At 39.9% G+C, this 21,124-nt stretch overlaps 1 protein-coding gene across 1 annotated transcript in view; it reads left to right on the top strand.

The window, feature by feature from the left end:
• LVRN (laeverin) overlaps window positions 1-20,503 on the top strand; it is a gene marked incomplete at its 5' end in the record, with an annotated part of 77,369 nt that extends 56,866 nt beyond the window's left edge. Inside the window, 8 exons of the mRNA XM_081232047.1 lie at window positions 812-867; window positions 4,816-4,969; window positions 6,649-6,743; window positions 8,665-8,772; window positions 9,506-9,673; window positions 10,114-10,251; window positions 17,180-17,255; window positions 20,102-20,503. Coding sequence (XP_081088173.1) covers window positions 812-867; window positions 4,816-4,969; window positions 6,649-6,743; window positions 8,665-8,772; window positions 9,506-9,673; window positions 10,114-10,251; window positions 17,180-17,255; window positions 20,102-20,242 — 936 coding nt within the window. The 3' untranslated portion in view covers window positions 20,243-20,503. The remainder of the gene's footprint in view (window positions 1-811; window positions 868-4,815; window positions 4,970-6,648; window positions 6,744-8,664; window positions 8,773-9,505; window positions 9,674-10,113; window positions 10,252-17,179; window positions 17,256-20,101) is intronic.
• Between the last annotated feature and the right edge of the window lie 621 nt (window positions 20,504-21,124).

Below are 21,124 nucleotides of genomic sequence, written 5' to 3' on the forward strand. Positions count from 1 at the left end.
ATAAAACATTTCTATTATTAATATTAATCTAGAAAATGTAAGTGTTATTATTACTGCCAGAAAAGATATGCGGCTACAACAAAGGAAAGGATTAAGCTTGGCTTGTTCAGATGCTTAAAGGGATGTTGTGAAGATAAATTTTTTGGGACCACATATATGAACATGCTGGGAGGGGTATTGAAGGACTGCTGTAGGAAACTTTGGGCACCCTTAGGACACAAGCTGAGACAGAGTCCTGTGGCCTGACAACGCCAGGGAGCTCAAACCGAAGCCTGAGGAGTTAGGTTGGCAGTTGACTCCTGCCTTTTCATGATTCAAAGGGCTCTGTTGGTGGTATTGTGTCAAATTAGTAAACTCTTGAGAAGAAAGATACCATTGAAAAGAGTACCTCACTATTGCCAAAATAGTGCTAAGTAATATTCTCTAAGGCTTCCTATGCCAAAAAGTCCCCTGACAACAATTTGGACATTGTGATACAGTTTAATGTATACTTTCTGTTTTGGAGAGGCCCTTTAAACTTGGCTTCCTGTTTTATTTTTTAACATGCTGTTTTTCACAGAGTATTTTGGCAAAACTCTCAGCCATATTTAAGCCTTATGATTGATGTCCAGAGGGATCACTTATCAAAAGCAGATGTATAATAAATAAATTATGGGAACTAGCCTTAGAAATGATCATTTCTCTGTACATAATTCACATGAAAGTGCTTTGTAAGCAGCAATGATCTTTAATGTTGTTATTATTTTGAAAATTATTTTTTCACTAAAAATATTCTCATCTTTTCCTGAACATTTTTGGATCTCATTTGCAGGCTATTCCTGTTATTCACAGACTTCAGTTGGTTGATGATGCCTTTTCCTTGTCTAAGTGAGTATATTTTCCTCTGTCATCATTTTAGCGTGTACCTTGAGAAATTTATAAAAATAATAACCTCATCACTATGAACTTGGTTCTTTAGTATATACAGGCCCTAACTTATTAAGATTAGGATCAAATTCTGTGGTTATTATGGAATTTATGATATAAAAGTTGCTAGAATATGCAACAACATGGATGAACGTTGAGGACATTAAGCTACGTGAAATAAGCCAGGCACAGAAAGACAAATACTGTATGTTTCCATTTACATGAGGTACTTAGTAGTCAGAATCAGAGAGACGGAAAGACTGCTGGTTGCCAAGGGCTGGTGCAGGACGGTGGGAGGGGGGAATGGGGAGATATTGTTTAATGGGTACAGAGTTTCAGTTTCACAAGATGAAAAGAATTATGGAGATGGATAATGATGATGGTTGCACAACATTATGAATGTATTTTTTTTAATTTTTATTGGAGTACAGTTGATTTACAATGTTGTGTTAGTTTCTGCTGTACAGCAAATTGAATCAGTTATACATATGAATGTATTTAATACTAGCGAACCATACACTTTAAAACGGTTAAGAAGAAAAATGTTATGTGTATTTTGCAACAATAAAAAAAATTAGAAAAAAAGGCAATTCAAAAAAGTCATTATCAGGATAAGAGCAATAACATCTACTACTATTAGAAATGAAAGCCACAGAAAACAATGTTTTTTACAACAATTTGACAAGAAGGAATATGTTCTTTCTCAAGTCAAAACTTGGTAGTTAATTATATGAAAGTCGTATATTTTCAATCAAATTAACTTTGGTATAATAAGGTTTAAACTGATTATGGAGAAATTTTGAAAGACTCTTAAAGGAGCAGCAAAGAAAATTCAATGTTTTAAAAGGAAGCCCTGGGCTTCCCTGGTGGCGCAGTGGTTAAGAATCCGCCTGCCACTGCAGGGGACAGGGGTTCGATCCTGGTCCGGGAAGATCCCACATGCCGCGGAGCAACTAAGCCCGTGCTCCACAGCTGCTGAGCCTGCGCTGTAGAGCCCACGAGCCACAACTACTGAGCCCGTGTGCCACAATTACTGATCCCGCACACCTAGAGCCCGTGCTCTGCAACAAGAGAAGCCACCGCAATGAGAAGCCCGCACAACACAAGGAAGAGTAGCCCCCGCTCGCCACAACTAGAGAAAGCCTGCGCGCAGCAACAAAGACCCAACACAGCCAAAAATAAAATAAATAAATTTGTAAAAATAAATAAATAACAGGGCTTCCCTGGTGGCGCAGTGGTTGAGAGTCTGCCTGCTGATGCAGGGGACACGGGTTCGTGCCCTGGTCCGGGAAGATCCCACTTGCCGCGGAGCGGCTGGGCCTGTCAGCCATGGCCGCTGAGCCTGCGCATCCAGAGCCTGTGCTCCACAACGGGAGAGGCCACACAGTGAGAGACCCGCATACCACACATGCAAAAATAAATAAATAAAATAAAATGCCTTTCCATGAGGAAAAAAAAAAAAAAGGAAGCCCTTAAAGGAAAACCTTTAGAAGGATGCAGTAGAGATGATGTAAATAGAAAAAAGTAATAGTGTTTAAATATTTATAGGATTATTGCAAAATGTATAAGGATCATTATTTTTTAAATCTCGATCAAGAGTAAAAGCTTAGGTAAAATACAAGTGATTCAGACTTGCATTTGTAAAGACTGTTAAATGTTTAAATGGATAAATTTAGGAAGATTGTAGATGTGTTCATATTTTTCTAAGATACTGGAAGTTAAGGAAATAAAGTAATTGATGTATACAAAAAAAATGTTTCTGGAAATAAATAGACTATCAATTAAGATTTTGAAGTGATTTTTGTTACCCAATGATGATGACTGTAGGTATAATTTTAATGAGCCTGAATTTTAGTGTATTACAGAATTATTGATTTCATTTATATTGGATTTACTCAATATAAGCTCTGCTGATAAGTTTCTAACCAGGAAAATGAATATATGTTCAGAACTTAAATTCCAGACAGTAAAATTAAGGAGTACACATAATAAATGATGCAGTGTGTTCTCTCTTTCTTTGGCCTGTTGTATTTCTTGAATGAAGGTCTGCATATTTTATCCTTCGGTTTTTTACTACTTTTCCCCCATGTGATGTACAGCACATTTCCCCACCCACTACTTTTCTGAAACATTTCTCTAAGATGATCATGACTTTATACTGTTAACCACAACCTCCTGCAAACTTCTTTTTTGACTTCCTGAGGCTCCAATATGCAAACCTAGTTCTCCTCCAGGATCTGACTTCTCTTTTTCCTGCTGCCGTGAGCATTCTTAAGACCAATCACGGTTATGTTATTTTCTTTTATCTTTCCTCTGGATAATTCATGCCTTCTGATGGTTTCAGTGATCATTTTATTATGTACATGTACAGCGCCTAGCAGATATCAGGTACGCAATAAATGTTTATGAAAGGATATGTTGATGACTTCTAAATCTAGATGTCTATTTGTCTCCTCCTGTCTTCTGTTTATCCTGTGGTCATTTAAATTCAGTACCTTAAACACTGAACTTTATTACTGTCTCTAAATTGCTCCTGCCAGCAATTTCTCTCTGTCTGTCAAAGCTACTACTACTTTTCCCATCCCCACACTTGAAACATCAGAGATATCCTTGACTGCTCTCTCTCTCTCTCCATCTCCTATCAAGCCATCATATCTTATCTATTCATTCTGGGGTTCTGGGGAATGTCTTTTGGATTCTCACCTCACTTACCACCTTCACTGCTTCCATGCTAAGCCAAGCTTTCATCACCCTTTGCCTAGCCTATTGCATTAGCTTCCAGCCTTTAGTCCTTTAGAATTCTATTTATATTAGAATTCCATTCTGTTTTCTGCAGCATAGTTGCAACAAAATTTTAAGGTATTGATTTCATTATGTTACCCCGGTTGTTTAAACACCTTCCCACCACATGTAAACTCTTCATCCTGATACTCAAGGCTCTCCACACTTTTTTTTTTTTTTTTTTGCGGTACATGGGCCTCTCACTGTCGTGGCCTCTCCTGTTGAGGAGCACAGGCTCCGGATGCACAGGTTCAGAGGCCATGGCTCACGGGCCCAGCCGCTCTGCAGCACGTGGGACCCTCCCAGACCGGGGCACGAACCTGTGTCCCCTGCATCAGCAGGCGGACTCTTAACCACTGCGCCACCAGGGAAGCCCCTCTCCACACTTTTGATTCACCTTACCTATTAGCTCCCATCTTTCACTACACATAAAAGAAATTCCCTGCCTCGGTTAACTTGGTCTGCCCATCACACTAATTCTCACTTTATCTTCTTGCCCATCACACTAATTCCCACTTTAAACTGCCTTCCTCTATCTCTCTACTTATTCCAATCCTACCCTTCCTTCACTGCTTTTCTCAACTTCCTTCTCCAGAAGGCCTCCCTGCCTCTCCCATCACATGCGTATATTTTTCTTCTTTGCTACTTTATTGTATTTGTTGCCTCTGCTAGGGCCTTTCATTAACACCTTCTTATGTGCAAGTCTCAGCTCTTCACTAAGTTATAAGCTCCTCGCTGGTAAGCAACAGGAGTGTCCTGTTTGTGTTCACTTGTTTTGTGTTCCTACTAGTATCTGGCAGAGCATTAGATAGAGAATGACTTTTATTAATACTTGTTGAATGGAAATTATAGTCTCTTAAGAATGTATACTAAATGCACAAATATTCTAGTGCCTGACAATCAGCCCAATGTTTGGCCTGGATTTTCTACAACCTCCAAGAATTTGGGCACTTGAACCTATCAAACTGAAATTGAGGGTCTGTCCACATTGCTTGGGTTCCACTTCATCAATGAGATGGGACTTTTACCCTCTAGCTTCTTGATTTCATATACCTTATTGAAGGCAGGCACTGAAGCATGGGACAAATATGAGTTTTTGAGTCTGTGGGTTTTTTTTAAACCAAACAGAAACAGTTATATAGAGATTGAAACAGCACTTGATTTAACCAAGTACCTTGCTGAAGAAGATGAAATCATAGTGTGGCATGCAGTTTTGGTGAACCTAGTGACCAGGGATCTTGTTTCTGATGTGAACAACCATGATATATATCCACTATTAAAGGTAATTTCATTCTTTGTTAGATGGGTTTGTTTTTAATTTCTGTCTTCCTCCTTCCATATTTTAGATAGTGTCTGTGAAAGCAGTCTTTCCCAAAATAATAGTCTATTTGTTCTGTATATATTCATTTTCTTAGGAATGGTTGTTTACTCTTAGAAGAAAATACCTTAGTCATAGACCTGGTCTAGGAGGTGAGTATGAAAGAAGTTTGGACAGTTTCTTAATTCTAGGTGAGGTATAAATGTGTCTTAAGAAACCAGAAGTGGATGGAAATGGTATGCCTTTTTTTTTCTTATAAAAAAAGGATAGTATCTATTAACAGCTGTTTCCCTAAAAGACTGTTAGTCTAACAGAATGATTTTTCACAGTTGTATATCCATGATTTATATACTCGGATTTATAGGGCCGGCACTTAAAACCAGAGAGTTATATTCCAAAAAAGTAAACATTTTGAAGCTGCTTTTGATATTGGGAAGAGAGATGGGGCAATTAGAGTTAGTGAATGAAGAAATAACCATGCCATCTTGTCCTTATAAAAGGGGAAAATAACATCTATAAAAGGGGAAATTTCTGTTATTAGATCTTTAACAGTGATCATAAGAAAGATGGCACAGGTAAAACCAAAGCCAAAGTTTGGGTGCAGCCCCTCGGAGAGTTAAGGGCCGCAAACAAAACAGCAAGTGTGGGGCTTCTCTGGTGGCACAGTGGTTGAGAGTCCGCCTGCCGAGGCAGGGGACACGGGTTCGTGCCCCGGTCCGGGAAGATCCCACAGGCTGCGGAGCGGCTGGGCCCGTGAGCCATGGCCGCTGAGCCTGCGCACCTGGAGCCTGTGCTCCGCAACAGGAGAGGCCACAACAGTGAGAGGCCCATGTACCGCAAAAAAAAAAAAAACAAACAAAAAGACAAAACCAGCAAGTGTGTTAGGTGATGATTCCAAGTGAGAGTCTGGGACAGTCTGAAGGCGAGATCACAAGCACTTCGGGGTTCCAGACTTTCTTTTATCTAGTGTACAAAGTGCTGATGGGAACGTACTTGAATGTGGCATGGCGACCAGTAGGAGAAGACACTTGTTGGTGGGATCAAGGTGGCTCACTGATAACATCTGACCACTGGTTTTGAGTGAAGAAGTAAAAGCTAATGTTTGTTTTTAGAAATTTCAATGAATAACATTAATTTATTCTGAGGGATGTATTGGTAAGTGTAGGACTATTATAAGCTTATTATTTACCAGCCAATAGCTCAATTGAAGAAATTTTATTTTGGAGTCAGGGCTTAAATTAATCCAAGGCATAAATCAGTATTCCTTGTTTTCTTAGAGATATATATACTGAGCATGGAAGTTTCAAGGTAGAAAGTTTGTTTTATATTTCTCCATTTTTTCTCTATTTTAAAGACAACTAGAAATGTTTGGGTGATAGTAAATGATAAGAATGGTTAATATTTATTGAGTTCCTACTATGTGCCAAGCAGTGTGCTGACACACATCATATTGTTTATGTATTGCTTACGTTTGAGGAAACTGAACCTATAGAGGTTTAAAAAGTTATACATTTAGTGACAAAGATTATTTCTGAAGAAATATCTGTCACCTCTCTGTTAATGTCTTTTCAGACAAAGAGAAAAGCAGTGTAAACCGGATGTTGTGAGCAGAACTAACAGTATATTTTCTTTATTGTTTATAGAAGTATCTGTTAAAGAGACTTATCTCAATATGGAATACTTATTCAACTATAATTCGTGAAAATGTGGCAACATTGCAGGATGACTATTTAGCTCTGTAAGTACTTTTTGAGCAGTGATCATTGAATTAAATAATTCATATTAATGGATAGGCTCCCAGATTCATAAAATGAGATACTAATAGTTATGATTCACTGAGAGATTTGTGGGCCATTTGAGAATAGTAGATTTGGGATTGGTGAGCTACATGTATCCTAATAGGAAATAGTAGTTTGGGAATCTTAATTTACCTGCAAAGCACATACAAGTACACACAGGAATTTATAGCTTTATACTCTCAAATCTTAGGCTACTGGTTGAAATCTTAAGTATGTTGTACTATTGATGAAGGGTTGTGCTAAGCAAAACCAGCCTATACAAACAAATTGAAGGGTATGGGAAGGACACAGGGGGAGAAAAATCCCCCCTGTATATTCTTGATGACAGAAGGAAAAGTTCCATTATTTATGTCAAACAGAAATTCTAACATTATGCAGATATGATTAGGGAGGTTGACAGTGAACTGTACCAGTCATCTGTGTGTGAGCATGACCAAGTATTGCAAACGATTTCCCCATCATTGGTTTGGTTAGGGGACTATGCCTATTGTCATGCTGCTCTGGGAAGGGGGTGAAAGACAAAACATGACTTCAGTACCGCTGGCCTCCCTGTGACACAAAGTTTGTGTGTGTAGGCTGGGCTTCCAGATTTAGCGAGGGAATCTGTGACCAACAATGAATGGTACAGGGATTATATTTACAGGTCTAGTCAACATCAAGCCGAAACCAATTAGACCAAGTAAGAAATACAAAAGGTGGTTATTCTCTCTCACAAGTATCCTTCTGAGAAGGGAGAAATTTTAGAGCTAGGGCGTGTGAATGGATGAACATAGGGTTGGATTTACAGATGGATGGAAGACAGTGGGGATGAGCTAGGATGGAAAGTGGGTAGGCAAGTTGTATAGGCAAACAGAAAGGCCCAACCAGGCAGCACCTTTGTTAACCAGCCATGGCCTTGGCTCTCCTAAACTGGCCTGAAGTGACCTGCTTTTTGTAGCATCCCTGGGCCAGTTCTCTTCAGAGCAATCTCAGGGAGTTAGACTATGCTTCCAGAGAATTCCACTTGCTGCTGCCAGCTTGGGGTGGGTGGGGAGAGGAGTGCTCAGAACTGTCTCTCGGAAGGTCTCCCCACTGGAGATTCTACTTCTGCTTATCAGAAGGTCAGGCCAGGCTGGGATGAAACTGGAGGGAGGGTGGAGCAATGGAGATTTGGCTCTTGGCATTTTCCGGAAACTTCTGACCCATTTGAATTCCTTTACCTCTTACTCCAAACTGCAGCACCTCAAGGCACTGCTCATCTGGATTTATCATTGTTCTTCTCCACGTTCTTTTAAACTTATTTCGTTTGCAATCGTAATGTGTACATCTGCTCAGCTATAAAAACAAAGCAGAAACCTCCGTTCTTTTTCTGGAGACAAGCGTTAATAGCCAGGAGGAAGAAACAGAAGCTTAAGCCAGGAGAGGCTCGCTGTTGAAGGAGAGAAATAAACCATTCCCTCTGTTCTCATGTGTAGAGAAATAACTTTATTTTTAAGTGTGTTATATCAGATACTTAAAAGTCATTTTTTTTAAATCTGTAAGGGAGTTATTGTATAAGGGAGGAAAAATAAATTGATAACAGATGTGGTGTGTGTGTACACCCGTGTGTGTTTGAGGGAGATGAAGGAAGGCAGTAATTTATTTCTTACTTTCAAAAAGTACCAGTCTTGGAGCTTATTTGGTGCCTGAGAGCCTCTCGGCAAATATTTCCCTGAACCTTAAATACAGTTGCCATCCACAAAGGCTATTTTTTAACAAACCTGATGTTATTGGAAGGATGTTTTAAAATACCCATCTTTTTATGAAACACATATTCTTGGAGGCAGAAAAAATAATTGTAGTAATGAAAAATGCATGTTTTTCTTTGATATTTCCTTCAAGAATATCACTGGAAAAACTTTTTGGAACTGCGTGTTGGTTGGGTCTTGAGGACTGTCTTCAGCTGTCAAGAGACCTTTTCAGAAACTGGATGAACCATCCAGAGAATGAGTAAGTGTAATATTGTAATTGCCCTTCTTTTTGTCCTGTTTCAGCACCAACAATTTCTCTGCCTTTTGATGCTCTTACTCTGGGAATGAACATTTTGTTTTTACTTAGATAATCTCTCTCTCTTACTATTTTTTTCAAATGTTCTTTAAAAAACACACACACACAATTGTCTCATGGAGATCTCTGCATAGCAATAGATTAGAATTTATACACGGAATTCTCATCCAGGACCTCTCATTGCCAGTGCATTCCCTAATAAGCACCTGTGGTTATTTTGAGTCTTATTTAGGTTGTTCATTATAGTTATTTATTCACATATATAAAAGTGCATCAGTGCATCTCTTTCTGTGTAAGTTTGCAGTCTCACTGACACCTGAGACCAACACTGTCATTTTGGTGTTATTATATTACCTTTAAAATATGACTTCAGATGGACTCTTAGAAAATGTGATAATAAGATATGAAACCAAACTGAGTTATCAACATACACTGTTTGTACTGTTCTAATTTACTTCTCCCTCAAAACTCCTTAGTTTCTAAACTAATTTGATGATCTCAAGATGTTAATATGAATGACAGTTTTCACAATTGCTTCTCTAGATCCCTACTTTTGATATATATATCTGAGATCACAGACATTTTTTCTAGATTTATACTTCTAAATATATGACAACCTAGATTAACATATAACTTAACTACTATGAAAAGTATCATTGCATCTTATACCTTACAGAATACCTTATCCGATTAAAAATGTGATTTTATGTTATGGCATTGCCTTGGGAAATGATAAAGAATGGGATTTTTTGTTAAATATCTACAATAATAAAACAAAGGAAGAAGAAAGGATTCAACTTGCTTATGCAATGAGCTGCAGTAAAGATCCATGGATACTTAACAGGTGATTATTACAACTTACCTTGAAAGGGTTCTTGGTGGAGGAATGCAATTAATAAACCAAAGGGAGAAAAATAGAAATGAGCTAATATAAGAATTAATATGAAACATACTTATAATTCAGTAACTTAGAACCATATGGGATTTTAACTCCATTTATTTAAGTTTTTTTTTTTTGCGGTACGTGGGCCTCTCACTGCTGCGGCCTCTCCCGCTGCGGAGCACAGGCTCCGGATGCGCAGGCCCAGCGGCCACGGCCCACGGGCCCAGCCGCTCCACGGCATGCGGGATCCTCCCGGACCGGGGCACGAACCCGCGCCCCCTGCATTGGCAGGCGGACTCCCAACCACTGCGGCACCAGGGAAGCCCCTCCATTTATTTAAATTTACTCTTTCCATTGGATAATGTTTACGTATTTATTTTCTGCCACACGCGCTTTTACAGGTATATGGAGTATGCCATCACTACATCTCCATTCACTTTTAATGAAACAAATATAATCGAAGCTGTGGCAGCCTCTGAAGTTGGCCGATACGTTGCAAAGGACTTTTTAATCAACAATTGGCAAGCTGTGAGTGAAAGGTAAGGAGGAAATGTGAGACCTCTCTTTCATTTAGGTCATTGGTTTGGTGCTAGTGGTTCAACTTTAGTCTGGGCAGGTCACTAAAGTCCTTTGCATTGACTAGAAAACTGATAAATTTTCCTGCGTTTAGTCTCACCACAAACTAGCTGTGTGAGAGATAAGGTCACTTATCCTCAGTTTTGGCTTTTTTTGTTAATGTAGATTTGTGTGGAGTACTTATCTACCTCAATTTCCCACTGTGCCCACTAAGAATCTTGTCTTCAGAGACACAGATTAGAGCAAGTCATGTTTTTTGGTATGAGTGTACATCATCCATTCATTTCTTTTGTGAAGTATATCGCCATATCTTTAAGAAACAGCAATGTTCATTACTACGTAAGCTTGGATATTGCTTGTGCGTTTTGTCAGATTCCCTTTATGTATATGGCTTCCATGTTCTCGAACTTTTTATATTTCTCACCTTTTAAGATTAAATCTGCTTGCTACTTAGCCTGCCAGGTAAAATAGATGTTGAAATGCACAAGTCAGGCAGCATACCCTCGATAGCTGCTCTTTCTAGAACATGACTTAACCATATGTTTGTTTTGCGAGGGGTGGGAGGGTGGATCAAGCCATTTTATTAAGGGGCTTCAGGGGAGGGTCGAAGGGCTGGGAAGGCAAGGAGATCTGACAACATCCTTCTCCAGGCCAGGATCTCCCCAGCTTCACAGTCTCTGAAAGCCTGAACCATACATGCTTAAAAGCCTCGAATAACAGGTCCTACAACTATTCGCATACTGAAGAGTTGGCAGAGTAGACAACAGTTCAGGTACATACACAGCTATAAGGTTGGAAGGTACTTTTTGCAAATAAATTTAGGTCTTTGGAACAGAAGATATATTTAGAATATAAATGGTTAAGAATCTGAATATGGTTCTCTTATATAGCAAAATAATGGAATGTTTTTCTTTTATGGACATGTATTGAACACCTTTAAAATACACCAAAAATGTATTTTTAAATCAGAAATTTTAAACATGTAGATAAAAGCTCTTTTGCAGTACCGTTTTTCTGGCTCATCAGGGGGACATACATAGCGTACTCACATATTGAGAGAATTGTCCTTATCTCTTGTTTTAAATTATCATTCTAGGTTCATTGTTCAGAGAGCCTTATGACCTTGGGGGTAAATGATGTCTTCCATTTTTGTTTAAGTCATTAAAGGTAATGCCCTCCTTCCCAGGTCCTACTTCCCAGTGGGAATTTGGGAGTTGGGTATAAATCAGAAGTATTTACTCAGGTCGCCTTGTTCCGTGAGGTTTCAGAGGTTCCAGCCTCGTAGGGCTGTCTGTTACTTTCTGTTCTCTCTCCCTGGAGCTTGTATCGAAAGCTCTGACCCCCATCATGCCCCCTCTTCGGCTGACATGGCTAGCTTTGCCTAGACTGGAAGCCATCTGCCCTCTTGCTGCCGTGATCATTTTGCCCAAGATCATTCACTTCAGCTACAGTCCCTGACTGTTTTCTTCCAGAGCATCCTGAGGAACAATCTAGCAGCAATTTTGGAATTAAACTGCTGAGAGAACAGCTCCTTTAAAAAAATAAGTGATGATTTTCCTGAGGACCCAGCTTGTAATCACCACAGCCTATCACACTCTCCATGCCTTCGGATGCCCTGCCGGGCCCTGAGAAAGACGCAGCTTCACAGTTACTTCCCAGGCTCAGGGCTTAGTAGTGCCTGGCACTTAATGTGCACTTGTACATGTTGAGGATTGTTCATATTGTTGTTGTGGCTCAAGGTGACATGGTGCCTCTCAGTCCCGGGCCATATCCACACTCAGATGGGTGAGCCTAAGCACAAACCAGACACTTTCTAATGTTGCAGAGCTTCGTAATTACCTGGAGTGGTTCATACACCTAAAGACTCCCAAGCCCACCCTACCCCTTGAAAATCAGAATCTGCCAGAATAGGGCGCAAAATCTGTACCTTTCTCTAGCACTCCAGGTGACCCCGGTGTAGTTTAACATGGAACCAATTGACACTGGGTTAAAAAATTAACTAAGCCTGCATTGCTCAATATGGTAGCTACTAGCTAACATATGGCTATTTAAATTTAAATTAAGTACAATTAAATAAAATTTAAACTTCAACTCCTCAGGGAATTCCCTGGTGGTCCAATGGTTAGGACTCCACGCTTCCACTGCAGGGGGCACAGGTTCAATCCTCGACCCCTGGTTGGGGAACTGAGATCCCATAGGCCTCGTGGCACAGCCAAAAAAAAAAATGCAGTTCCTCAGTTGTACTAGCCTTGTTTTAAGTGCTCACTGTGGCCAGTAGCTACCATACTGGACAGCTCAGATAGAGAGCATTTCCATCCTCGAGAGAATTCAACTGGACAACATTGCTCTAAGGGGTAAAACAGCCTCTCAGTTTATTTCTCCTCTCTTTCTATACCATACATAGCACATGTAACTAGTTAAGCCCCCCAAATGGCTTTGAGCAACCCATGGGAAAGATTGCTGTTAATTTAAGTGTGTTTTAATTTTTATTCCTCAGAAGAACTTTTTTCTGCATTTGGAGAACAAAAACAGGTTTGCAACGCTCTCTAAAAAGTCCATTGTCTAGCAATTTATTTAAATGATTTAACTGTATTAAATACGAGTATAGAAGGGCTTCCTTTAAAAAAAAACAAACAAACTCTAAACAGGTATTTCATTATCCCTAGGAAGGTCTTAGAATTGTAAATGCATTCACTTTTAACCATGGCTTAAATGTTTTTATCTTTTATCAACAAAATGCCATGCTCATAAAATAGATGCCTTTCCTTTTCTGTTTATGATACATTAAGCTCAGTTCACTCCTCTTACACATTCTGCTACAAAAAGTCCTTGGGACTCAAATAAATTTGTCTTCTACATCTAAAACATTTATTTTTAGGATTCAATTTATAGTCACCAGTCTTGCTGAATTTTGCAAATGATTTTGAATAGACAGTAATATTAGATATGGATTGTTAAGAGGAAATAAAAGTTCAAATTAATAATTAAAATGTTATGTTCATTAAAACGGCACAGGAATGCTTACCTTATGCTTTGTACATCAGAATATTTACTTAGCACTTATTAAACAATTATATTTGACATGAATATTTGTATGTCGCCAGTCTTCATAAAATGATAAAGGTAGTATAAAAGTGTAAGTAAACAAATGCGATGACAAATTAAATTTTATGTTATTTAAGTGAAAAGGGTTTATTTTAAATTTGCTATAATGTGATCACTCGCAAATTGGCTTTGAAACTGGTATTTCTCCAGTGTGTTTCACTGAGCATTATTCGTGGAGACACTGACAAGCCTTCTGTGAACCAAGGAGACAGTGGCCCATCGGTTTGGAAACTGTCTGTTTTAACCTCCACAAATTCACAGTACGTGTTAGCATCATAAAGCTCCAAGAAGCCCATCAGAGGGAAATCTAGCATCTAGCCCAGCATCTTGTCACTGTAATTCTGCTATGTACTGTCTATGCTAATGTAAACAAAGTGTCATTCTGCCAGTAGATCAGTTGTTCCAAGCGAAAGACAGATGAGAAACTAAATTCTCTAACCCTCTCATCTGGAACTGTAACTAGAACAACATTTATTTATTGATGGCCTATTAGTTAACATTTAGGCCTTGGTTTCCTCTTGCATAAAATGAAAGATGTTGTATGTGATCAGCTGTAAAGTTCTTTCTGGTAATAAGAAGTTCTGGTTTTTCTATGCCAAGGCACAGTTAGTTCAAGCTGTTGTTGGGGGTTATAAAGTGATTAAGACACGGTCTCTGATGAATGTTACAGAGGACAGATGGAAGTGCTCTAGAGATTCAAAGAGAGGAAGGGGGATTTGAACAAGCAGGTGGGAAAACTCACCTTCCACGTGGAAGGGAGGACACCAGTAATTGCCTGGGGGCAAGGCTGAGAGTCCGACTTGGGACTGAACGTCATAACTGGCTGGAGCTTAGGGCCCTGGAAAGGAGGCAATAGGGCTGGTCAAGCATTAGAGTTGAGACACTTGAGACACTGCCAATAGCAGTCCAGGAACATCTGCTCCGCTTAGCCAGGCCCCAAATTCTTCCCAGGGAGCCTAATCTGAATATATATTTTGGAACACTTGCTTGAGTAAAACAACTTTGGTTTGATACTGCTTCTCAGTCCCACGTGCAGGGCACTGCACTGGTGGCTGTGGGGGTATTTAGTTAATTGTTAGATGAGAGGTGATCTTTCGGATACTGATCCCAGCGAGGGAGCTTCCACTAACCATAAAGACATCTTTCAGGTTACAGAGAAATCAGTATGCACCTGCACTTGTGCATAGCTCCTATGAAGAAATGTGTGAATAGACACGAAACAGTAGGGTTTTTGTGACTTTTTATTGGATGTGGTAGAAATGATGTTTGTTCCATGCTTGTTATGTTGCCTTTGGCTTTCATAAAATGATTCAGGCTTCACCGCCTACAGCAATACCCTAGCTTTATTTGAATATAGAATACGAGGTATCATCACTTTCAAACTCAACTGATCCAAAACGAATCTTACCCTCTTCCTCAGCAAACCCCTTATTTCTTCTCCAAATATGTGATACTAGCTAAAGTCCTATGCTTGAAAAACTTACATTCTTTTTTCTTTAACTTTTTATTTTAAGTTGGAGTATTGCCGATTAGCAATGTTGTGATAGTGTCAGGTGCGCAGCAAAGGGACTCAGCCATACATATGCATGTACCCATTCTCCCCCAGGTTCCCCTCCCATCCAGGCTGCCACATAACACTGAGCAGAGTTCCCTGTGCTATACAGTAGGTCCTTGTTGGTTATCCTTTTTAAATATAGCAGAAACTTACACTCATTTTTACTTCTACTCTGTTGTGTTTCATGATGGGGAATATAGAGTTGAAAGGGTTAAATTGGAGCAAACAGAGAATTAAGATGTTATCGGAGTGCTGTGTCCAAGCACTGGAGGGCCCATTTTCACTGCCTATCACTGGGTCAGGCGAGATACCTGGCTGCCTCCATGCTTGCCTAAGTGGCCAAGCTTGCTGCAGGAAATCAGACATGGCAGGGGAAGGGATGGGAGGGGAGGGCAAATGTGAGAAAGGAGAGAAGCGGAAAGTGAGATGGACTAGAGTCCCAAATCATGCTGACTAGCACTGAATGTTATCAATTTCTTGAAAGGGCAACTATCCTGACAAACGTTGGCTCCTGTCTTCATGTTAATACCTTTGACTACTGGTGGGCTAAGCTGTCTGTAATGTATATATTTTTGTTGAATACTATTTCAAAGAGATTGCTCTTTCAACCAGAAGGATAAATCATCTGTCTCAAAAATATCTCCTCTTGAAACTTTCAAGAACAGGAAGGAATGAAGTGTGCCAGGCAACCTGATAGGCACTTCAGTGTACATTATCTCATTTAATCTCCATACCAATGCTTCTAACTCTATGTTATTCCCCATTTTTACAATTTATAAGTTGCCCCAAAGTAACTTCAAACCCAGCCCTGCCTCTGGGGTAACCTTTCTCCTGTATTTGGTAGAAAAATCACACATTTAGCAACATAGGTAGTTTTCTTTTGTTTCCTACTTTTTTTTAAGTCTAGAACTCAGTTTCTTTGAAAATTTTGTCAAATGTCTTGAGTCATTTCACAGGCTTTTTAAACCTGGCCAACCAAAATGAAGAACTAAGAAATATTTCTTCTTTCCCCATAGAAACAGATTTGGTTGCCTGAATTATATGTAGACCGTCTCTTATCCTCCACTTTGCTGAAGTAGACTCAGCTTAAGTTATAGCTGGGAACTTAAAAAGGACAAAAGCACTGTTTTCTCTCACCTTTGTCTGCCTATCATGCCAATGTTAACTCTTACAATTTTTAATTTCAAGTATACATTTTTGAAGTAAATCAATTGTGTGTATTAACTATCAACTATCAAGACAGAATCCTGATTCAGCCCTTTCTTGTCCAGGCCATTATATTAACCTTTTTAATTTTCTTTCTTTTTTAATGCATCCAAAAGTCTTTCTTTACTTTTTTAACTACAGCAACACTTTGAGCAGGTATGTATCTGCTGTTTTTCTATAGCAACATTTCATGGCTGTTTTTCAGACAATTCTTGTCAGTTATTCAAGGTCACTAAACTAAAGGGGACGTTTCAGTTACCATACCTGTTTGAGGGAGCTTAAGGAAAGCCAGAGTACTTAGCCCTCAGGGATCACCAACATTTTGAGAATCTCTTTGCAAAAAGCATATACAAATACAGAAGTTTCAGTAAGCTTTCAGGGTATTTTAGTCAGAGTTTCTGAAACTGATTCTATACTAACTACACTTTTTAAGGGGTATACTTTGAGTATTTACCTATTCTTTTTTTTTTGCGGTACGCGGGCCTCTCACTGTTGTGGCCTCTCCTGTTGCGGAGCACAGGCTCCGGACACGCAGGCTCAGCGGCCATGGCTCACGGGCCCAGCCGCTCCGCGGCATGTGGGATCTTCCCGGAACGGGGCACGAACCTGTGTCCCCTGCATCGGCAGGCGGACTCTTAACCACTGCGCCACCAGGGAAGCCCTACCTATTCTCTTTTAAATTTTCTTAATTTGGGTATGTGACATCTGTTCTAACCACTTCATTTTGAAAGATAAAAACAGTTGTTGTTACTGTTTTTAAGAACAGCTTTTTATATTTAAATGAAACTTTTAAAACTATGTGTTACACAAATCAATATTAAACTATAATTACTTCTTTGTGCTAATAGACTTTTCTATAGCATGAATTTTCTATGAAAAGATGAAGCTAAACAAGTTCATATATGGTTTTGCTTAGATTTGGGAGTTAGGAATTAATAGGGGCTGTATACTTAGCATTTATCTGCTCTGTAGCTTTGTCTTGCCAAACATTTTCCACTCCTGATTAGCATCTTGTTGCTTTGTAGGTATGGAGCACAATCATTGGTTACTCTGTTATACGTAATAGGGAGAACCATAAGTACGGATTTACAGATCTTAGAGGTAAGTACTATAGATATTGTGCATTATAAAGACAATTTAGAAGCCATTTTCTGTGTAATTTGGAGTTGCTAAAATTAAAAATAATATGCTTTTCTGAATTGTTACATTCTATGCTCCATTGATGCTATTATCACTGTGCAGGAAATGTCCTTTTTTTTTTTTTCGGCTGCGTTGGGTCTTCATTGTGGTGCACGGGCTTCTCACTGCCGTGGCCTCTCCCGTTGCAGAGCACGGGCTCCAGGCATGTGGGCCTCAGCAGTTGTGGCGCACGGGGCTAGCCACTACATGGCATGTGGGATCCTCCCATACCAGGGCGCGAACCCATGTCCCCTGCATTGGCAGGCAGACTCCCAACCACTGTGCCACCAGGGAAGCCCAGGAAATGTCTTTTCATTCTGTCTTGCTCTTGAAATAGAGACCATTCTTGTTCATGGAGGGTTGTACTTCACCTGAATTATCGCAGTAGACTATGACCCGGGCTCCCTGGCACAGGCTATTCTTCCCTCCATCCCATCCATCACATCAATGCCGGTCATTGCCCTACTCCCGAAGTTTCAGTAGCTCATCACAGTTTTTAGAAGAAATTTTAAAATCTTTTCATTAGCACATGAAGCCCTTCACAATCTGGCCCCTGCGTTACTCCCTAGCTTCACTTTTGCCCACTTCACCAACCAGAGTCAGAGAATAAGAGGCATAGGTATCCCCGAACACTTTTCCTCTAGCTACACTGTACCACTTAACAGAATTTCTTAAATTATCATGTTGTTGCACATTTCCCAGATTTCAGAAACGCTCTACCTTCTGTCTGGGGTGCCCTCCTCATGCCTGTCCTTGCCTGGGTAATTCCTAATCCTCCTTTAAGACCCTGCTCCAACCACATATTCTAGGAAAATTTTTTTTTAATAAATTTATTTATTTATTTTTGGCTGCATTGGGTCTTCGTTGCTGCATGCAGGCTTCTCATTGCACTGTCTTCTCTTGTTGCAGAGCATGGGCTCTAGGTGCGCGGGCTTCAGTAGTTGTGCCTCACTGGCTTCAGCGGTTGTGGCTCACGGGCTCTAGAGTGCAGGCTCAGTAGCTGTGACGCAGGGGTCCAGTTGCTCCACTGCATGTGGGATCTTCCTGCACCAGGGATTGAACCCATGGTCCCCTGCATTGGCAGGCGGATGCTTAACCACTGCGCCACCAGGGAAGCCCTCTAGGAAATTTTTAACTAACTAATTTACACCCTCTCCTCCTCCATGCTCCCAAATCATCCTATATAGTTGTTACTATGAGAGAGAGAGGAAGAACTGGTAATTCCTGAAGGAATGATCTTTGTTTGGGTTTTGACCTGCCTGAAGCTGAGCTGTCAGGACCTGATTTATCAAGGATTCCCCAGACAAGAGAGTGAGGGGCACACCCAAAAATCCTGGAACGAAAGCTCCTAGAATCAAAACTGAGTTTGTGTTGATATCTTCAAAAGTGCCTCTGTTCATCTTTATCTCTACAAAACCCAGTAGTTTTGTTGTTGTTGAAAGAATGAATGAAGTTTGTATAACTTTAGCGATCCCCAAAGTTCCAAAATTCTATAATCACTGATAGTTCATTTAAAAAATGCAAAAATGGACTTAGCGGTAGTTAAATTATTGTAATTTTGAAAACAAGTGAGTTAGCTACCATGAATATCTTTGTCAAAAAGCTGTTAATGACCAACAGTCCTACTGCAATGTATTGGTTCACATGATAACATTGAAAATAATTACTAAAAAAAGGTAAATGAAAAGAAAGTCATATGAATGCCTTTTCCCTCCACACCAGCACAGTTTTTATACACTCTCCGAATCTCTTGCTCTGGTCTTTCTACTCCACTCTGCTGGAGCCTGTCCTCACTCGTGCTCTCAAGCACCCGTGAAGCCCCCCACACACAGTCCCACAGACCCACACTCCCCTCCTACCCACTGTAGGTGCTGGATCATGGGCGGTGCTGCTGGTGTGTGGCTCCCACTGCCTGGCAGGAATGCCCAGGTGTGGGAGAGAACGGGAGGTTTGCTCCTGGCCCCTTAATCTACTTTTTCCTAGAACCTTATTCATCTTTTGAATTGTAGTTAGGCTTGACAACCCTATTACTACCTAATTTCAAGTACATTAGGGTTTATGTGACCTTTTGTGAGCTGGTAGGGTACACTATCATTTTATGGCAATGTGTGTTCTGAGTTATAATCCAATGACACAGAAATAGACTTTTGGAATATGATTTATTCAATTCAATTATTATTATCCCAATTATTCAATTGGGATCTGTCTGGCTTGAATGTAATATTGCAACAAATGTTCCCATAACTGAATGCTTGATCTGACTCAATGAAGGAATTTAGCCAATGGATGAATCCACTATAAATATTCTTAAATAAAGGGTAACATTTGTAAAGACATGGATGTTGTGTACCAGTTTTGAACTTTGGAAGTTGCAAAGTTTCTTTTGAAATAAGGAAAGGCCTCATTGTGTCTCTGTCTACAAATCTTGTATAATATCCAATATGCATTCTGGAAATCTTTATTGAGCACCTACTATGTGCTTGGGGAATAGAGCAGTGAGTAGAATAGACAAAGTTCCTACTTCCTGGAGCTTCCAGTCTACATCGGATTCTTCAGGACAGGTGTGGTCTTCATCACATTTTCTCAGTCACAGTCTCCTCAGTCTCCTCCCTATATGTCCACCATATAGGGACAGACATTTCTACTCATTCCAACTGTCATCATCCATTCACAAGATCATGTCGCTACTTAACATGAACTTTGTCTTACTGTGCCTAAGTGAGAAATTCAATTGCACTGATGGACCAACCGTCTCTTTGTCCTTTCAGCTGCAGCAGTTTTGCAGTAACATGTTGGAGGAGCACCAGAGACTCACAGTTCAGGCCAAATTACAGACAATAAAGAATGAAAATCTGAAAAACAAGGAACGAAGTGCCAGGATAGCTGCGTGGCTACAGAAAAACACATAATTTAGTGGCAACTTTCGGCCCTTCTCTTGCATATTATAATGTGCTCACAGTTTTGTCTTCCAACATTCTGTGAGTCTGGAAAACCACACGTTTTGTTATTCGTATTTCAGTCACATTTACTACTCAGAGTCCTGTTCTTCCCCTATTGTCACGTTTGGCCCCGAGGCTCAGTGATTCTTGAGGATTTTGCCAATAATGCTGCATTTCTGGGGAAGATTTTGCTTCATGTTGGGCTATAAACCACATGATTTACTTTAAATGCCTTGGAAAAACAAATTTACTGTAGAAAGTTTTGCTTGTTCAGTTGTGAAGGCCAGTGGAATATCACATCATTGGGTAATGAGCACATTCTTTTCTGAGGGAAATACAGATTTGCAATACTCTAGGGTTTATTTAGTTCAATATTTTAAAGAGTAATGAGCAAATGACACAACAGTGTAAAGAAATAGAAACCAGAAAAATAATATTCACTAGAAGAGAGACAAGCCAAATAAATGCAAGTTTTAAAAAGAAGAAACAGACAATTTCGTGAGCCACGTTAAGTGCCCCAAAGGCAAGAAATGTGTCTCCTCCTGCTCATATCTCTCTCCCCAGTGCCTGCTGCATCACGCCACACTTCACTGGCTACTAACTTTATGGTGTCACAAAGAGACCTGGAATCGTAGGATATATGAAGTACCCTTAGGATTGCTGTTGTGGAGAGCAAATGGAAAGCAAGGCTCTGCCCTGAAGCTCTTGACTGTAATTCACCTGTGGGACAGGCACTCTTTCAGCCAAAGTTTAGCAGCAAAAATGATGATGTCAACAGACAATAGCAATTATGGGCTAATCTCCATCGCAAAGGATAATGGTCAGATCAAGAGTCATGGAACTAAAAGATTA

The sequence above is a fragment of the Mesoplodon bidens genome (assembly GCF_964165515.1).
Source record: "Mesoplodon bidens genome assembly, chromosome: 4".
NCBI classification, from domain to species: Eukaryota; Metazoa; Chordata; class Mammalia; order Artiodactyla; family Ziphiidae; genus Mesoplodon; species Mesoplodon bidens.